The sequence below is a fragment of the Blennius ocellaris genome (assembly GCF_963422515.1).
Source record: "Blennius ocellaris genome assembly, chromosome: 4".
In the NCBI taxonomy this organism is placed as follows: domain Eukaryota; kingdom Metazoa; phylum Chordata; class Actinopteri; order Blenniiformes; family Blenniidae; genus Blennius; species Blennius ocellaris.
The window spans coordinates 6,163,052-6,181,364 of NC_137653.1; the positions used below are offsets into that span (position 1 = coordinate 6,163,052).

The window sequence follows — 18,313 nt, forward strand, 5'->3', positions numbered from 1 at the left end:
TTCTGATCTTTTCTCTTTCCCCAATATGACTTGTCCTTGAGGAATTTTGTACATTTCTTTAAATTGACAGTTTTAAGTTTAAGTTTTGTGTTTTTATTTTGTGGTTTTTAATTCATTGAAATGTCATTTTATTCTTGTTTTTCCCAGATATTACTCACAGCATGGGGGAGGCGCCGGTCAGTGAAGACAGTAAAGTCACAAGAACTGCAGAGGTATTGTTTGAAAATGTGTTTTTTTATTTTCGTGTTGGTTTTGGGTTGTTTTGTTCAAATCTTGTGTCTTCACCTGTCAAGTATGTGGGCTCATTTCCTGTGGATGACCGCTGTCTGGATGACCAGATTAAGCAACTGCACACGGAGCTGAAGTCTCTCAAAGTGAGTCTCTCTGCCGACAACTGTTCGCTTTACAACCGCGATGGGAAACACAACAACTTACGCCGGCGGTGTTTCTCCTCGCAGGCATGCAAGAGAAGGAGGCCCGTGTCCCTGAAATTCTCCATTAAAGGTGTGAAAGTCTACAATGAAGATGAAACGGTTCGTATTTAACTTTCCGTGGTCTCACTGATGTCGCTGGTTTTGGTGTTGCGCTGTAGTTGACCCCCCCCCCCCCCCCTTCCTTTTTGCAGACCCTTCTCATGGCTCACGCTCTGCAGAGAGTCTCTCTGTCCACCGCCCGGCCCGTCGATGCCCAGTTTGCCTTTGTCTCCCATAACCCCGGCAGCACCGACGCACAGCTCTATTGCCATGTTTTTAAAGCAAGGCACGCCAGAGCGGTAAGAAGAAACCAGCGAGAGTTTTTTTCTACTCTTCTCAAGTGGTGATGACAGAAAGGATAAAAAAAAAAAAAAAAAACATGTGAATAAGAATCTTGTTTTATTCCAAAGTTCACAGTGAAACTATTCTACTTGCCAATAGTTGATGTAACCGTGGTTTACAGGTTTGAATTGAAATACTTGTTTTCAGGCAGTGGTTGAATTGAACTGACTTCTGATTTTCATCATCAAACATTCAAATAAATCAGATGGGAAAAATCTAAAAGGAGAAAAACATTCAGTTGCCACCTAACTGATAAACATGGCAATGATACAGAATCTCTGTTTGAGGCTTTATTATTAAAGTGAAATGTTGTAAAACAGTTTACAGCCCCTAAAAACTTCCACTTTTTACTTCTGCATGTCAAGTACTTTGGAGAACCTTTTTATTATTTGCCTTTTAGTTTGAGAAAATAATTTGAGCGTCTCCTTCTGCATTTTAAGTATCAACCTGCTGGTTGATACTGATGAAATGATCTGTGCTCGTGAAATTAATCATTAACCGCTGATCCCGCAAGACTTAAAGTTTTCCTGAAGCTCAGTCTTCTCAGTCAGACGTCTGCAGCTCGGCTTTGCACTCTTGGGTTATATTATATCATCAAACTCCAGGTGTGTTTGACCAGGTGTGTTTTTCCACGATACTGTGACCTACGATTCCATCCCCCCGGCAAGGAAGCTGCTCCATAAGTGATGTGTGTGTAATAATACTCTCCTGTCTGTTAGGCCCAGTTCCTGAACCTCCTGCTGTGCCGCTGTTTCCAGCTGTCATATCTGGAGAAGCACCCAGAAGAGGCGCAGGACGGCCCCCGCGGGCTCGTTGCCCAAACGCAGCCCGTCGCTGCTCAACCACGGCTTCCCGCTGAGCGTCAGTGCCCTGGTGTCCTTCAGAAGAGCCCCGTTTCGAGGGCTGCTGCCCGGCACCAAGGTTTAGACTTTACCCTCCTCTTCTCTTTAATTCCCCCCCCCCCCCCCCCCCCCCAGCAGAGGTTGGTTGTAAGATTCAAGTTAACCCAGGGATTCCCAGAGTGTGGAATGGTTGGATGTGTGTGGAGAGTAACGAGGTGTGCATGTCTTGTTTCGTGTTTTTCCCCGTCATTTTTACTTTCCGTCTCTCCCTGCAGAGGAGTCAGAAGTCCTCGGACGACACTCACAGCAGCCAGGACGAGGTCTTCGCCTCCTCCCCGTCCCTCGTCCGCAAGAAGGCCATCCGCACCAAGGCGCTGCGTTCAGGCGCTTACCGCTCCTTCACCTTCACGCCGCTCAAACAGCGCTGCGTTCAGGAGCGACTGAATGAGTCACAAGGTCAGCCCAGCGTTCACAGAGCGCTATCCCGAGTCAAAGAGCTGATTAGGTAAAGCAAAACTCTGCGTTTTAGCGAGGAGAAGCAGCTCACTGGTGTGGTGTCAGGGTTTTGTGTGTGTGTGTGTGCGTGCGCGCGTGTGTGTTTGCGTGTGTGTGTGTGTGCCATGAGGTGATGCAAACAGATTCTCTCTCTGTTGCTTTGTTTTTAAACATAAGTTTGTTTTTGTAAAAAGGTTTTATCTTTCCTTTCTTCATGTGGGCTCTCAGATAATTGGATGTTTTCCTGCACAAACTGGTGGAATATCATTAACCTTTGCATCTCTTGATACAAATCTGAATCCCAAGTTATTTATTTATTTCTGTCCTTTTTTTTTTTTTTTTTTTATGTGAATCAGAAAAGGACAAAGACAAGACACCAGTCAGGAGATCACGGGCTCCAAGTCTGGCGGAAACCGAAGAAGCTCTGGCTCAAGCTGTGTGGTGTTGGGCTGGTATCGCCACGTCAGTACCTCACTCACCTCAATGTCGAGAGAGAGAAAAAAAAAAGCCAGGGGCAGTGTGTGAAATGTAAAAGGAAGCAGTCATTTCTATTTTTCCTCATTTGATTAAGTATCCAACTAGTTCTTCGAATTTTCACATTTCAGAAGTTTAAAGGGACATTTTACCACTTCGTTGTCATAAAAAATAGCTCATTTAACACAAACGGTATGAATGTTATCTGAACTTATTCTGTATTTTTTTTTTACACATTTTCTCATTTTGAGTGATCAGAACTCTCCTAATTTCCCTTTTTATACTATAGTGTTTCCTTGGTATTTACTAATAAATTGCTCCTTTGGGTATTTTTATAACTTTTGCAGTCATAAATGATCCATCTTCATTTTTTTGACGTTGCAATAACATTTCAAGAAGTTGTAAAATGTCCTACTTTCAACATGTGATTTAGTTGTGAATGGCAAATCGTTTCGAGACTTGCATGTCCTTACTTCTCTCTCTTATTTGCGTTTTACACATTGCGCCAGCTTTTTAGAAATGTGCTTTTATTTTTGCTGCGTGGATGATCCATGTCTTTATTAATACATCAGTGATTATTTATCTTGTATTGCAGTGAGAGCAGCTATTCACTGCTGGCGGACGACATCCTCGGATCGTATCTCCTGTGTCCGCATCCCAAAAAACAGAAATGCGGTTCCCTCATCATTCGCTTCCCCTCTGGTTTGATCACCTACCTGATAGAAAACACCCGCAAAGGGAAATTCCTGCTGGAGGTAAATCAATACGAGTTGAACTTGTATTAAACTTTGAGACGGAAAAGTAAAATAAAAATACGGAATGGCAGTCGGAGAATTGTGTGTTTGGATGTAATGTCCTTTTATTAATTTTCTTGTCAATAAGATTTTAAAATGAATGAAGACAGTTTAATTTTAGTTTTTGATTTCTTTGGGGTGTCAGACATTCTTCTCATTTCATTTTTGCTTATACCAGACTAAAGAATGCCTCGCACTTAATATTTACACTTTATTTAAAAAAAGTGTCCAGATACGGTAAATCAGCTGAGGCCAAGTTTGATTCTTGACTTCAGCTTTTCTGAGTTTGCATGTTTTCCTGTTTCCAGGTCGGTAAATAAATGAAAAATCGCTGCAATAAAATTAAATTTTCTGTTCTGTTATAAAATGCATATGAAATGATATAAAATCCCTTTTTAATATATTCCAGGGACAATAGATTTGTTGATCAGGCAATAATGTACTTATTGACTTATTTAGTACTTATTTTATCACGATCTCGTGCAAGTAGTGTGAGATGTTACATAATTTATTGCAAAAAAATTCCAAAGAAGAAAAACCCACATTTCCTTCCGACTTGTGCGTAACGTCTCTGATGGTAACGGATCATTTTTGCACGATTTTTTATTAATTTTTTTGACAATGTTTTTCTTTTGATTTCAGAAATGCAAGACAGAGTTCTGTTCCTTAGCTGAGCTGATTGAGTTCTACACGGAGAGCCAGGACGATCTGCCGTGCTCCCTGAGCTGCGCCCGAGTCAACCACTGCTACGAGTGGGAGGAAAGCGGCGGCGGCCATCAGCCGCCGGCGAAGCTGAGCAAGAACTCGAGCAAAGCCAAAAATCAAAGTACCCACTCAAAGCAATGGGCGTAATCCTCAGGATACTGACACACCGGGAACAAAAGCATTTGAAAAAAAAATAATATTTTTTTTAAAAAGACTTTCGTAATTTCTTGTACACATTTACTCGTAAAGCACAGGTGTTGTGGAGAATCGTCGCAAACTATAAAACACAAGCATCTACAAACAGTGTTGACACTTATTTTTAAACAGTTTGCAAGTCACTTCAACAGTGGTACTTGCTCGGAAAAGGCTGCTTTTATTTTTTTTAAGCATCAATTTTTTAATGAATATATATTTCACACCTGAGCCTGCGTCACGAGTGTGTTTTTAGAATGATCAGTTCCAGTTAGTTTGTGAAGGCAGAGCACAAACGATCGATCAAACGGTTACCTTATTTTTACGGTTTCCTTGCAACATGATACTGCCTGCACTTTTCTGTGTTTTAGACATGTATAACTGAGAATTTGTTCTTTTTTTGTTTTGTTTTTTTCATGGCCACTTTTTCGACTTTTTTCAGTTTCAACATGTTCCGTTTTTTTTTTCTGGTCTATTGCAGATTATGGCTAAAGCAACAGTTTCTTTTTAAAACGGATGGAAAGTTTTTCAGCATAACCCACTTATTGTCGTCATGTTTTGTACACTTTTGTTAGTTTCTCGTGGGGAATGAGTTTTCATGGAAACCTTAATATTATACACTAACATTTTCAAACTTTGCTCATCTGTGTTTGAAATAAACTACAAGACTTGTTGTTGTCAAGGCAAAATAGTGTTTCCTGTTATTTAAAGTCTAAATGATTTGCTCGCACTCACCTACAGCTTGATTTAAGGAGCATGTGCACACAGACATTTGTGCAAAAGTACAAACGATGAAATGTGCTCAAATACGTAATAATCTTTGGTATTGACACAGATTGTGGTTCAACTTGTAACATGGTTGTAATGTAATGACAAGACTTGACTTCAATTTTAATATTCATATTTTTATTTGTCCACTTCTGCAGTTTCAGTGTGGATCATCAATCTACAAATTAGAAGTCAAAAGTCACCAGAAATAAACATCAAAACATACCTGAACAATCCACTCAAGTACAGACACCTCTGGTTACTAGTTACTTCTCTAAACAGTAATGCAATTACAAAGTAACTGAAGAGAAATGAAATGGATATTTTTAATGTTCTATTTTTAAATTTAAATAATCTGAATCACATAGGATTTTTCTGGCCTGTGCTGTTATCTGTGTTATTGCATTGTTACTGGGACACACGAGCTCAGTTGTCTGTCTCAACTGAGTCACACATTAGGTTCAGCTGAATTTGCATCATCATAAAAGGAAGTTAACAAAAATTACAGGTACACCCGTGTGTGTGTGTGTGTGTGGTTTAGTCAGGTTGCTGGAAATTTACAGGGTTTGTTTCTCCCAGAGTTGAAAACTAATAAGATTAAAGAGTTGAAAATAAAAATAGAAAAGCATTTAGTGTAGTCTGAGGTTATGTCATTAGTATTTAGTACTCTGGATTTATTGTTGCCTATCTGTGGAGAAATCGATGGCCTTCAATGACCTCACCAATATGGCTGCCGCCGAGATACAGTTTCTACCCTCACGGTTGTTTACAGTTGCCAGGCAACTTCAACCCACCATGAGCAGCGGAGCAGAATGGCAAAAGAGCTGAAACGATACCTGAGGAGGTCAGTCGGCACCGTGTGTGGACATAATACCACCTTCTGTGACTTTTCAGAGGAATTTAAACACATTATGTAATATTGGATATCCGTTTTGTGAGCCTTTGGTTTTCAGAACTTGTTGTCCAGGTTTGTTAAAATCACCCTGAGGTGTCTCTCCTCTCTGGATGCTGTGTTCATTATGACCGATTAGCTCTTTTGCTTACTTTGGATTTGACGCGGCGGCACGCAGCCAGCTGCTGTGATTTGGCCGTTGCGACATGGGGTCGGAGTCGGTGAAGGTGATCGTCAGGTGCAGGCCCCTGAATGACCGGGAGAACGCTCTCAGCTCCAAGATGGTGCTGTCCATGGACCTGCACCGCTGTCAGTGCTTCATCGAGAAGCCCGGGGCAGTGGACGAGCCCCCCAAACAGTTCACCTTTGACGGGACCTACTTCATTGATCAGACAACAGAGCAGATGTACAATGAGATTGCCTATCCGTTGGTTGAGGTATGTGGTCTTTTCTTTTTTTGTTTTAACTCCCAGTCTGTTTGGATTGAGGTTTAAGGCTTGGTGGTATCTTCAACATTACTCATCCATATTGTTTGTATGCATTTGAACACCAACCTGCACATATACTTCTTTGAGATGTAATATTCTAACATTTTAATACTCTTATCAATGTATTTGGGTTTTTTCATCTCACTTCCACTTAAGGATCAACATTATGGCTCGAAACGTCACACTTTTGTCCTTGTTTCAATCATTCAGTATCGCCTATTAGTCAATCATATGACTAGATAATCTTGACCAGGAGCTATGCAGGACAAGAGTAACACACCGGTCACTGGACACCGTCAGTCTGGAGCCTATATCTCATTGCAAATTACTGCAGGCCTCATTTATAACTTATTATACTCCTGTCAGACATATGCAAAAGTCATGTGTATGCCAGTACCTTTACAACAACTCATGTCATTTCTGCTACAGATTTCCACTTCATAATTCTAATGCTAATATTATATTTAGATTGTTTATATAACCAAAATGCCATTTGTTCTAATGTGTGAATTTAAAGTGCTTTTTTATGCCCATAGTTTCATTTTTGTTTAATTTGTCGAAGTCAACAATAGAATTTTATTTACATCCATCTGTTTCTGATTTAAAAAAATAAAGTTTGTCCTGTCATGTACTTTTGAACTATTCCTGTTTATGCCATTGGATGAAATGAGAAATATATGTGTGTATCTTCACCTTGTCATTTTCCTAAATGATGTCACAACAAGCCCTTGTGAAATGTTTTTTTTTTTTGCAGGGTGTCACTGAGGGATACAATGGCACAATCTTTGCTTATGGACAAACTGGAAGTGGCAAGTCTTTCACCATGCAGGGTGTGTCTGAGCCCACATCTCAGAAAGGCGTCATCCCCCGGGCCTTTGAACATATTTTTGAGAGCATTCAGGTAATTAATGCAACTTTTCTCTAAATTCCTCTTTGGAAATCACAAGTTCAAGTCAAAAGCCCAGAGACCTGCTGCAATTCCTGTTCAGGTTTTGGTGGAAACTAGCACACTTGCACTGATTTCTATTATTATTTGTGTAAAATAGGGTTCTGGAATGAACTCAAGATAAGAAAGTAAAAAGAAGCTGTTTGACGGTACCTCTAATACTCATTCAGCTGCAGCTTCTTCTGCCGGGGGAAAGTTTGCTTTCGTCAACAGTGTGGTGGTTACAGTTTGTGTCCAGGCTTGTCAAAGATTCTGTTTGCTCAGAAGAAATAATCATATGTCATCTGTTTTTTGTTTTTTTTTGGTTGTGCAAGCCAGTGTGCAGAAAATACCAAATTCCTGGTCAGGGCCTCCTACTTAGAGATTTACAATGAAGAAATCAGAGACCTTCTGGGAAGCGACACCAAACAGAGATTGGAGGTAAGCCTCTGTTGTTTCCAAAAAACAAACCACTCCACATCTTGTAAGCACAGAGGGCTAAAGAAATCTAGTTTCATGCACTGTTGTCTGTTTACACGTGTACTGTATGGCGCGTGCTGCCGCAGTGACTTAAAGCACAGTTGTTACATGACAGCTTGAAGGTCAAGGTGTTTGAACAGGGCGACTGATTTTTTTTTTTTGTTGCGTGGGTATTTTTTAAAATCTTTTTTCTCCTGTGGCTCTTGAATGCCCAGCTGAAAGAGCACCCGGAGCGCGGCGTGTATGTGCGGGACCTGTCCATGCACACGGTGCACAGCGTGAAGGAGTGTGAGAGAATCATAGAGCACGGCTGGAAGAACCGGGCAGTGGGCTACACACTGATGAACAAAGACTCGTCCCGCTCCCACTCAATCTTCACAATCCATTTGGAGATTTGCAGCACTGGTGAGCACGCAATTAAAGGAATAGGTTTGACTAGAACGCAAGCTTGAAAAGCATTTTTGTTTCGCTAAATGTACCATTTCATCAAGGTAACAAAAGCACCTTGTAAAATTACACAAGATTGTCACAACCTAATGCTGATTTTTACTTATTTTAAACTGAAGTTGTCTCTGAAGTCAGAGAAGTTTACCTAATTTACACATAGACATATGTAACATATAAATGTAATACTTGAAAGAAGCTTTTAAAGTTAACTAAACGCTATAAAACAAACGTTTGGAATTGAATATAAAGATGAATTAATGCATTAATTTTTGCGATGGAAAAGTCAAATCTGGAGGTGTGTTCCACAGTTCTACAGTCGGTTTATATGAGGAATACATTTAATGAAGGCAATCCTATCTGTAGATTGATTAAAATGTAAGATTTTTATTTTCTAGAAGTAATGTTTGCTGTGTGGATGCTAAGATGCGAAGAAAAAAAGCAAGAGTTTCCTTCTCAGGGGTGCAATCACACAACCCTAATGAACGAAAGTCTTCCTTAATAAGCATATGGAATTGAGAACCAGTCAGGCTTTATGTCCATCTCCTATACTGCTTTATATAATTCAGGCTTGTGGGGCAGATCCCAGCTGGACAGTTGGTTAGTTACAGAGCAAACAGAGAGAGAGAGAGAGAGAGACAGGCAACCACAAATTCACACCTATGGGTAATTTAGGTCACCATTTAAAGTCTCGTGTTTTTGGACTGAGAGAGGAAACCAGACTACCTGGAGTAAACAAGCGCTCACACAGGGAAACACACAATGTCAGCACAGAATGATCTGGACCCAAACCCCAAATTTTCTTCCAATTGGATTCATTGACTGTCTTTACATGTTTAACACTATAGGTATAGCAGCTCAACAGGTATAAAATAAAAAAGTATAACATGTAACAGTATAGCCTGATAGCTTTTATATTGCTTTGAGTTTTAATATTGGATAGCGGAATGATGCATACTGCATATTGCATACTGATGCAAACTTGAAAGTATTTCCCCGCATGTTCTCTCTAAGATGCAGCTGACCAGGACCATCTGCGAGCGGGAAAACTCAACCTTGTGGACTTGGCAGGAAGCGAGCGTCAGTCCAAAACCGGCGCCACTGGCGACCGTCTCCGCGAGGCCACGAAGATCAACCTGTCGCTCTCGGCCCTGGGGAACGTCATCTCCGCCCTGGTGGATGGGCGTTCCAAATACATCCCCTACCGGGACTCAAAGCTGACCAGGCTGCTGCAGGACTCCCTGGGAGGAAACACGCGCACCTTGATGATCGCCTGTCTCTCGCCGGCAGACAACAACTACGAGGAAAGCCTGAGCACACTGCGCTACGCGAACCGGGCCAAAAGCATCCAGAACAGGCCCAGAATCAACGAAGACCCCAAGGACGCCCTGCTGCGAGAGTACCAGGAGGAGATCAAGAATCTCCGGGCTCTCATATCAGGCCAGTTGGGCTCTGCTGACCTCTCGTGTAAGTTTTAATATCAAAGGGCTTCCTCTGGCTAATTTTAAATGTACATCTTTATATGAATTATATTTTCATCCGCATGTTTGTTTAATTAATTTAATTATCTATGTTGTTAAAAAAAAAATGTGTGCAGCTCTGTTGGCAGGTCAGCTATTTGAGGTGTCTCTTCCTGCTCCTTCGACACCACAAGCCAGTGCCACTGAAGCAAGGAAGGAGAAGATTAAAGAGGCATACGGAGACCATTCTCACACCGATATATCACTTCATATCAATGTGTGCCTTGTGTGAGCACCATGTGATTTACGGTCTGTATTCTGCTCTCGCCACAGGACTATGAAGAGAAGCTGGCCAAGCTACAGGCGGACTATAACGCAGAGCAGGAGTCTAAAGCAAAACTGCAGGAGGACATTGCTGCCCTGCGCTCCTCTTATGAATCAAAGCTTACTTTTCTGGAGAAGGCCCAAACCAGCAGGGGGAGCTCTGCCTCTAAAAATGGTACAGCAGAGTGTTGGTCCCTAACAGATTTTCACTAAATCACTTCATGCATTTGATTTTTAACAAAACTGAACTATACAGAGACTTTTTTCTTTTTTATTAAACAGTGATCTTCCGACCAATTCTTGTTGATTTTATCACCACATGTATACTGACACTGTTATTGATTGTGTTGTTTAGCAGCGGCAGCAGCAGTGAGCTCCAGCTGTGTAGCCCAGACGCCAGAGGAAGAGCAATGTCTCAGCACTGATCCCATGTGTCACAGTACAACTGCAAAAAGCTTTCCCATTACGGTGGTTCTCCACAAACATGACCAGCTTGCATCTGAAGCTTGTTAGAAGTTACAAAAACACAACAATGGATTAAACTAACTGAATGTTGCTTCTGTTCACTGTTGAGACAGGCTGCTGTGCTGCATGAAGAAGTCGGCGTACAAGAGCATTCAGGGGGAGACGAGGCCACAGAGTCGACCTGCGTCACAACAGGGAGTTTGGACCAAAAGCATGTCTTGGAGAGGTGTGAAAAGACTATCTATCTATCTATCTATCTATCTATCTATCTATCTATCTATCTATCTATCTATCTATCTATCTATCTATCTATCTATCTATCTATCTATCTATCTATCTATCTATCTATCTATCTATCTATCTATCTATCTATCTATCTATCTATCTATCTATCTATCTATCTATCTATCTATCTATCTATCTATCTATCTATCTATCTATCTATCTATCTATCTATCTATCTATCTATCTATCTATCTATCTATCTATCTATGATAAATTCTTGTTCAATTAATTAATTTGATCAATTTAACCATTATTGCATAATTTGTACAAATAACTTTCCAAATGGTGTAATTAGCAGTAAACAAAACACAAACGCGACTAAACAATAATTAGGGATGCCTCTCTGGCCTCTTGTCACATAAGTGTCATGTCATTTGAACACAGTAATATTTAGATGATGTATTTATTTTGTGTCATTTCATCCAGTAACACAAGTTAATGCACTTCCGCCCAGACTGCAGCAGCTTGAACAGGAGGTGGTGGGTGGGGAGCAGGCCAGGAACAAGGAGCTGCAGCAGAGACACAGGCAGCGGCAGAAGCTGGCCGACCAGAGGAAAGTGCAGCTCATCCAGGCTCTGTCACAGAACAGCGAGGACAGCGAGAGTGTGCTGCTGAACGTCTACAATTCCATTCAGGAAGAAGTCCATGCCAAAGGCCACATGCTGGTCAAAGTCCAGGGAAAGGTGAGAGACTGTAAATATTTTTACATTATTTTCTTTATCTAAAAACACACACTGTTGTGTTTTCAACTTATTCGTACAATTGTTAAACTCCATACAGAGAACATCCAAGAATATGTACATATATGTATGTTTTCATTTTTGGGATTTCGTGAGAACTTTCCCTTTAGCTTATTCTCTAGTTTCTCAGTGGTTTCACATTTTTATTCACTCGTGCTCTTAATGAAGTGTGTCAGATTTGGATATCAGTCCCGAGAGACTCATACACCCTCCGACGCTTCTTCTTGGGAATTAAAGCAGTGTTTTTCAACCTTTTTTGAGCCAAGGCACACTTTTTTCTTTGGAAAAATCTCGAGGCACACCACCACCCGAAAATGGTAAAATTTTAAACTCTGTAGCCTATATTAACAATATAAAGTCATTCTCATCAATGCTTTATCAACAGGAATCAACTAAATACAGAAAAAAGTATTTCCCAATTTCTTTTTTTAATTTTTACTCACTCAGTGTGAAACCTGGACCTGATGGATGAACACAGAGCTGATATCCTGGTTAGATTCTTCCTTTTCAAAAACGTCTTTTTTCAGTGCGGCTTGGTGATTCTTTAATCATTAAACTGGTGTACAGTTGGCAGAATAGAATTTCGACTCAGAGCAATTCTTCCGCGGCGCTCGTCACAGTATTTATACACGATTACTCTGCACACTGCGCTGACAGCGGCTGTGAGAGTAAATGTTCTTTTAGAAAAAATGTGAAATTGGATAATTTCCCACGGCACACCTGACTATATCTCACGGAACACCAGTGTGCCGAGGCACAGTGGTTGAAAAACACTGAATTAAAGTATTATATTAACTTTCTTAACCTGAAAAAAAGGGCTGCGCCTGTCTCTTATGGGGATTTGCTGATTTAGTGTTGAAACAGTTCTTGGATGGCGCCTCAAAACCTCAAAATGCTTTTTGGATCTACACAAAACAAGCTGCACAGAAATAAGCTGAGGCACCAACATGCGCCTTTTGTGCTTCGACCATAAAGCCTTAAAACCTGTACAAATTTGTCGTAACAGCTGAAAGCAGCAAAACTGGAGATCCGCGACCTCCAGGCTGAGTTTGAGGAGGAGAGAAAGGACTACCTGACCTCCATCCGCAGGCTGGAGAGAGAAGGTCAACTGCTGCACAGCCTGCTGGAGCGCATGGTTCCTCTGGTGCGTCGCGACTGCAACTACAGCAACCTGGACCGCCTGAAGAAAGAGGCCGTCTGGGACGAGGACAGCGCCACCTGGAGGCTGCCAGACGTGATCCTGCAGAAAACAACACTCCCCTCAGGTGGGGTGTATGACAAGGGCATCCATACTGCAGCTGTTGAGGTTGTATTTATTTTTTGTTTTTCCTGTTTTGGCTCATCCTCTTGAAATATCCATCCCTTTTTCAATTTGTAGCAGTGGCACCAAAACCATCACCTTGCAGGAACACGGGCCCTGAGGCTGGAGCGTCATTTATGGTGTGTTTGTTTTTTCATGCATCAGCTTTCTGCTTAAAACGCACATGCTGACATACTCACAGAGGATAACTGCTGTGTGTTTCAGCAGATGGAAGAAGACAGGTACAAGGAAATGCTGGACCGGAGTGACAGTGAGAACATTGCCAGCAGCTACTTTAAGCCAAAACGAGCCAGCCAGCTGCTGGGAGCTGAAGCCACGAAGGGACACGGTGAGACAACACAAACTGCTGACATGTTCAAGTAAACACAAACAGTTGATGTGTGTGTGTTCATTCTGCAGCAATACTATGCATATATTAAACCCTCATGTGCTTCCTTTGCTCGTATTGTTTAAATAATGTCAATGTCGGTTTTCCTTTTTCACAATGTCTTTAAATATATTCTCTTAAACCAGCTTTTATTTAGTTGTTTCCCTCCAGTGTTTGTCTCATTAATCCCAATCCCCCCCCCCCTTCTCATGCAGGTGTCCACTCCCCACCCCTGCTGAACGTGGCAGCCCACCTCTCTCTGAGTGGCTCCAACATGAACTCCCCCGTCGGCTCAGACTCCGTCCTGCCGCGTCCCTTCCGTTTGGAGTCACTGGATGTCCCAGTGTCCAAGGTGAAGCGCAAAAAAAGCAAAATGCACATCCAACATGAGGGGACTTGAAAGAATCACGGATTCCCAGCCACTATGTGATTTGTGATAGAATATAAATGAAAATAGTGAATATACTGTGAAGGTTAAGAGGACACTTGAGTTACATTGCAACCTCAGTTTTGTAATGTTTGTCTGTATGAGTTGTGATGATTTTGCATGGTATTCCACCTATCCTTGATTTTCTGCACTGTATGTTAATGCTTTGGTGATCTGTGAGTCTCGGCTCTATGATATTTTTACTTTATCGCATTTTAAATGGAATTGGTTACCCAAAAATGTGAATTTATACTCTTGCTGCTGAAGAAATAAAATAAATCAGTTTAATCAAATCTTTGCTACTTGCACTTACTTTTTTTTTTACTTTTATAGTGGGCATCAGTTGACAACAGTAAAGTCTCAGACGTGATGGTTTGGTTTATAGTGTCGTGACAAATGGGTCAGGAGGGCTGTTGTCATGGCAGCAGTGTAGACAGGTACTTCATATTACAAGATACTTGATCTCTGCGTCGTCCATAGAAGATTTTGAAGTGCTGTTTGTTCCATTCGTAAATTCTTACACTTGTCTTGGATGGTGATATAAACAATTACACTGACATACTCTTCCATTTGTTTCCCCACTATAAAACTCTTATCATGTTTCTCATTTTCGCTATGGCCTGATTTCGTTCTCTATTGTTTATTATTACTTGACCGGCAGACTGCCGTGTCAGTTTCCCAAAAAATTTGACACCCTTTATTTGTCTGTGTGTAGAAACACAAAACCCAGACACTGGCACTCTGGGTGGGTCCATTACACACAATAAACTAAACAGAAGGCCACTGTCATAGTCTCCTATGATAATTTGACAAACACTAATCTAGAGGCTTTATGACTGTTATGAAATAAACACCAAGCCATTGAAACCAGCCACCGAAACCAATTTGGAAACGTTACATGTGGGGCATGTTGAGAAAACAGAGAGGAGGGTGTCGGTCTCCTAAGTTCACAGGGAGGTGGAGCTCTGGATAATCGGCTAATGGAAGAACAGCTGAGTAGGCTTCCTCATCATTTGAACGGCGTGTAAGACGAGTTGTTTGACTGACAGTCACGTAACAAGATTGCTGATGAACAATGCAGGTTGAGTCGGAACCTCTGTGGGTGTGCTTGAACTATTATAAACATTCAACGTGACTTTAAGATACAAGGTGTCATTAATCAAAATGTTGGCCTTAGATTCAGGCTCTTTCTGTTTTTATAAAGATTAAAAAAAAAAAAATCAATATGCAAAAATTGACTAGCCCATATTTTTATTATCATTATTATTATTAGTGACATGTATGAAAAAAAAAAAAAAGCATGTAGAAATACTACTTACAACTATTTCATCTCGAGGTCTTAGACAATGAAGGCAATTACATGGACACACATTTAAGGCCATGCATAAAGTATGAAAATTAAACAGAACAGATTAATTACAGATTGGGGGGGAAAAAAAGCTACTAAACAATGAAAAATGGTTGCTTCCTAATGATGAAGCTCGAATTTGATCTCTGATCCAGCAAGTGCATTCAATGATCTAACAGGCACATCTGTGAATTGTGAAACAAGCATAACAATACCAACGTGATTCGTGTGCACACTGATTTAGTATAATGCTGTGGCTTTGTTGGGTTTTGTCTACATTAAGTTCATGAAAGCAAACAGAGAAAGATATGATTTTCAGCAGATGCGCTGAGCTTAACTGGTTTAAAATGGGTGCGTACTTTTCATTTACTCTTGACGGTACAGTTCTGAATGCAAAGCTTTGCTCAAGTTATCCTTAAATGGAGAGTGCTAGTGTTGTTCTTTAAAATCTTCCTCTTCTTCATCCTCGAGTTCTGCTTCAGTTTGCCAAAGTGCCGTGTGCCAAATTCATGCTTCAGCCTTGTTTTCAGCTGGTGATGAATTCTTTCTGAGCTCGGAATCTATTGAGGCAAACTTCTGTTGTTCAGTGTTTTCAGTCTTTGAGCAAACCGAGCTTCCTCAGAGCCTCTTTTCGATCAGCTCCCATCCCAGGCACCACCATCACAGTATATCCCACCACGCTGGAAGGGTTTTCGGATACAGGCTGTGACTTTGATGGCTTCGGGGCTCTGGGTGGTGAGGTATAGCTGCTTTTTGCCGGCTTTCCAGATGCAATAGGTTTCTTTTCAGGGCATTTTTCACTTCTGTGGTCATCACAGGTGGCTGAGCGCTCCATACCAGGTTTCCTCAACCCAGTGGATTGTGTGGGATCTGATGAAGACACAGGCTGCTGGTCGCGTCTGGAGTAGTGATGGAAACTGGCACTGCTCTGCAGCGGCCTGTTCTTCGGCTCTGTAGCCACTTGAGAGTAACAAAATGATGGACTCCTGGATGGATTACTATTGGGCGGACCTCTTATGAATCTGTTCGGCATTGGGTCCGAAGAGGAGTGAAATTTTGGTTGAGGCAGAGGAGCGACATCATCATTTTCTGGCTCTTCACCTGTCACGAGACCCAACTTCTGCAAAGCTTCAACTCTCACCACTTGGGGATCTTTAGGATGCTTGATACAGTTTGAGGAGTCTGTGGGCCTGGATCCATTTTGTGCTTTCACTGGAACATTGGCGGGAATGATTTGAGGTTTTGGGAGCACAAATGGAGCGGTTGCTTTCGACTTAGGAGCCTCTGTGTGGGATTTGCCAGATCTTGGATTATTTTTAAAATTTGAAGCCACTGGCGTCGGAGCGGGCTTGTTCGAGTCAATAGTGTGATCAATAGTGGGACACAAAGGAGTTTTTTTGGCCGAAGCACTTTTCCGCAGGTGAACGAGAGCCTCGTAAGACAGAGGTCCTCTCGGTAAAGGACCATCGCCTGTTCTACCTGAGTGCTCCTGTGGTTTTGATGAGGGGGGTACTGCGACATGAGCCTCTGTTGGTACTGTGGAACTGGAACATTTCTGGTTGTCTCTGTGACCCGGTGTGCTGCTTTGAGATGTGACCGGAGGCAGAAAGGGGGTGGTTTTTGGACCGGACACAGAACACGGAGCACTGTTTGCCACAACAAAGGGCGTAGGAACCAGGTAGCTATAAATGATCTTGCTTTCCACATTGTCCTTATTGATTTTCTTCAACGCGTGTTCATCCAAACCTGAAAGACAAGCAAGTGCAATTGTCACTACAAACACAACAAATCTCCTTTCGAAGCTTCTCGTGGATGACTGTATCGCTAATTCTGCATCTGTCTCCAGAGATTAACTCACCGTTTATCTTGGTTTTGCTCATTGAGGCTGACAGATCTGCCAGTTTGGAAGCAAGGCTGCCAGGAATAGGCAGTTGGTCAGGTTCGTCATTTGACAGCCCACTATCTTCTTCAGTGTCCAGAGAATCAATGGTCTCCTCCAAAAACATGAGGCAGGCCTTTTCTTCAGCAGACAGGTGGTCGAGACTGTCATCACTCTGAAAAAACACACAGGTAATAGTTTCCTCATGATGAAAAAGCCACAATGACAAATTAAAAAAAAAAAGTCACAACACGAGACACACAACATCAAAATCTGATGAGGTTCTATAACTCAGCTCGGAGTCATCAACATAGTTTAGTTTTGACATTTCAAGTGGTTTTGTATCATAAGCAGAACTGTACAGATCTCAAGATTGAAGCTGGTAAGCTTTTATTACTTACACTGCCAGAATGAGCACTGATGACACTGTCGCAGCTCCCAGCACTCTCCATGCTGTACATCGGTTCAAATCCAGCGCCGCCTGGCCAGGTATCACTTTGGGGCATTTTAGTAACCTACTTGCCCAAGGATAGAAGAAGAGATGGTTTTCCCTGTGAGATAATAGAAAAAAATAGAGTCAAATATATTTGGGCAAAATACTTATTTGAAGGATTCCTTAGTCATGGCAAACGTATGAACTAATTTCCACAAATTCTAAAATGGTAACATCTGTAATGTAAAACAAAATAGGACCACTGAGTTATGTTCCTTGTGCATTTTTTTTTTTTTTTTTAACACCAAAGCTTCATCTTGTGTCACTTCAACCTCAAACCGACTATTTTAAAACATCCCGGTTTGGTCACTGCATAATTTGAGGCTCTCGAGTCCTGGTCAGGCCAAAAGTTGTAATTGAAACAATGCAGTCTGGCAAGGCTTCAAGTTTTCTTTAAAAGATGACAGTTTTGTATGTACTGACAAAAAATAAGTCCCCATTGCTTGTTAGCAGATGAGTGGCACATTTAATTTTACACGCCGTGTGAATAGTGATCACTACCAAAGCAGTTCAAGCACCCCCAGTCCACAGAGACAACATATACATTAAAGGTACGTAAGGACAATCCAGGATTAAGTCAACAAAGAGAGATTACCTTTAATCTCTTTGTTGACCATGACTTGTTTTAGATCAATCGTCCCATAGTGTAAAAATAAATTGTTGTTTGGTTTTGTGGGGCTGAATAGGACCTACAGTAGCCCTGAACCTACGAAACTGTAGAATAAATAATAACACTTACATAAGAGTGCAAAACTTTGGACTTGATACGTGAATTCATCATGCTCAGGTACTTTTATTGTGGCAGTTTGTGTGTCCAGGCTTGTAAAAATAAAAAAGAGTTACTGCATAACAGTAGCATTTTACTGCACACACATTTTTAATGAATAGGC

General features: G+C 41.4%; 3 protein-coding genes across 3 annotated transcripts; 2 read left to right on the top strand and 1 right to left on the bottom strand.

The window, feature by feature from the left end:
* Nucleotides 1-161: 161 nt before the first annotated feature.
* Nucleotides 162-4,809, top strand: sh2d5 (SH2 domain containing 5; the record flags this gene model as incomplete). The annotated part of the gene is given in 11 exon segments (XM_080495380.1): nt 162-212; nt 294-374; nt 459-533; nt 626-772; nt 1,535-1,615; nt 1,617-1,736; nt 1,933-2,113; nt 2,509-2,614; nt 3,222-3,381; nt 4,063-4,246; nt 4,799-4,809. Coding segments are annotated over 11 exon segments (1,197 nt in total).
* Nucleotides 4,810-6,183: 1,374 nt separating this feature from the next.
* Nucleotides 6,184-13,676, top strand: kif17 (kinesin family member 17; the record flags this gene model as incomplete). The annotated part of the gene is made up of 14 exons (XM_080495381.1): nt 6,184-6,414; nt 7,220-7,366; nt 7,730-7,831; nt 8,086-8,275; nt 9,329-9,781; nt 9,912-10,006; nt 10,108-10,273; nt 10,454-10,566; nt 10,677-10,789; nt 11,303-11,531; nt 12,595-12,853; nt 12,967-13,028; nt 13,114-13,237; nt 13,492-13,676. The coding sequence occupies 14 exons, from the start codon at nt 6,184-6,186 to the stop codon at nt 13,674-13,676; spliced, it is 2,469 nt and encodes an 822-aa protein (XP_080351507.1).
* Nucleotides 13,677-15,643: 1,967 nt separating this feature from the next.
* Nucleotides 15,644-17,436, bottom strand: LOC308129440 (specifically androgen-regulated gene protein; the record flags this gene model as incomplete). Its single annotated transcript, XM_080495382.1, has 3 exons — nt 15,644-16,797; nt 16,910-17,105; nt 17,332-17,436. 3 exons carry the CDS (start codon nt 17,434-17,436, stop codon nt 15,644-15,646), a joined length of 1,455 nt encoding a protein of 484 aa, XP_080351508.1.
* Between the last annotated feature and the right edge of the window lie 877 nt (nt 17,437-18,313).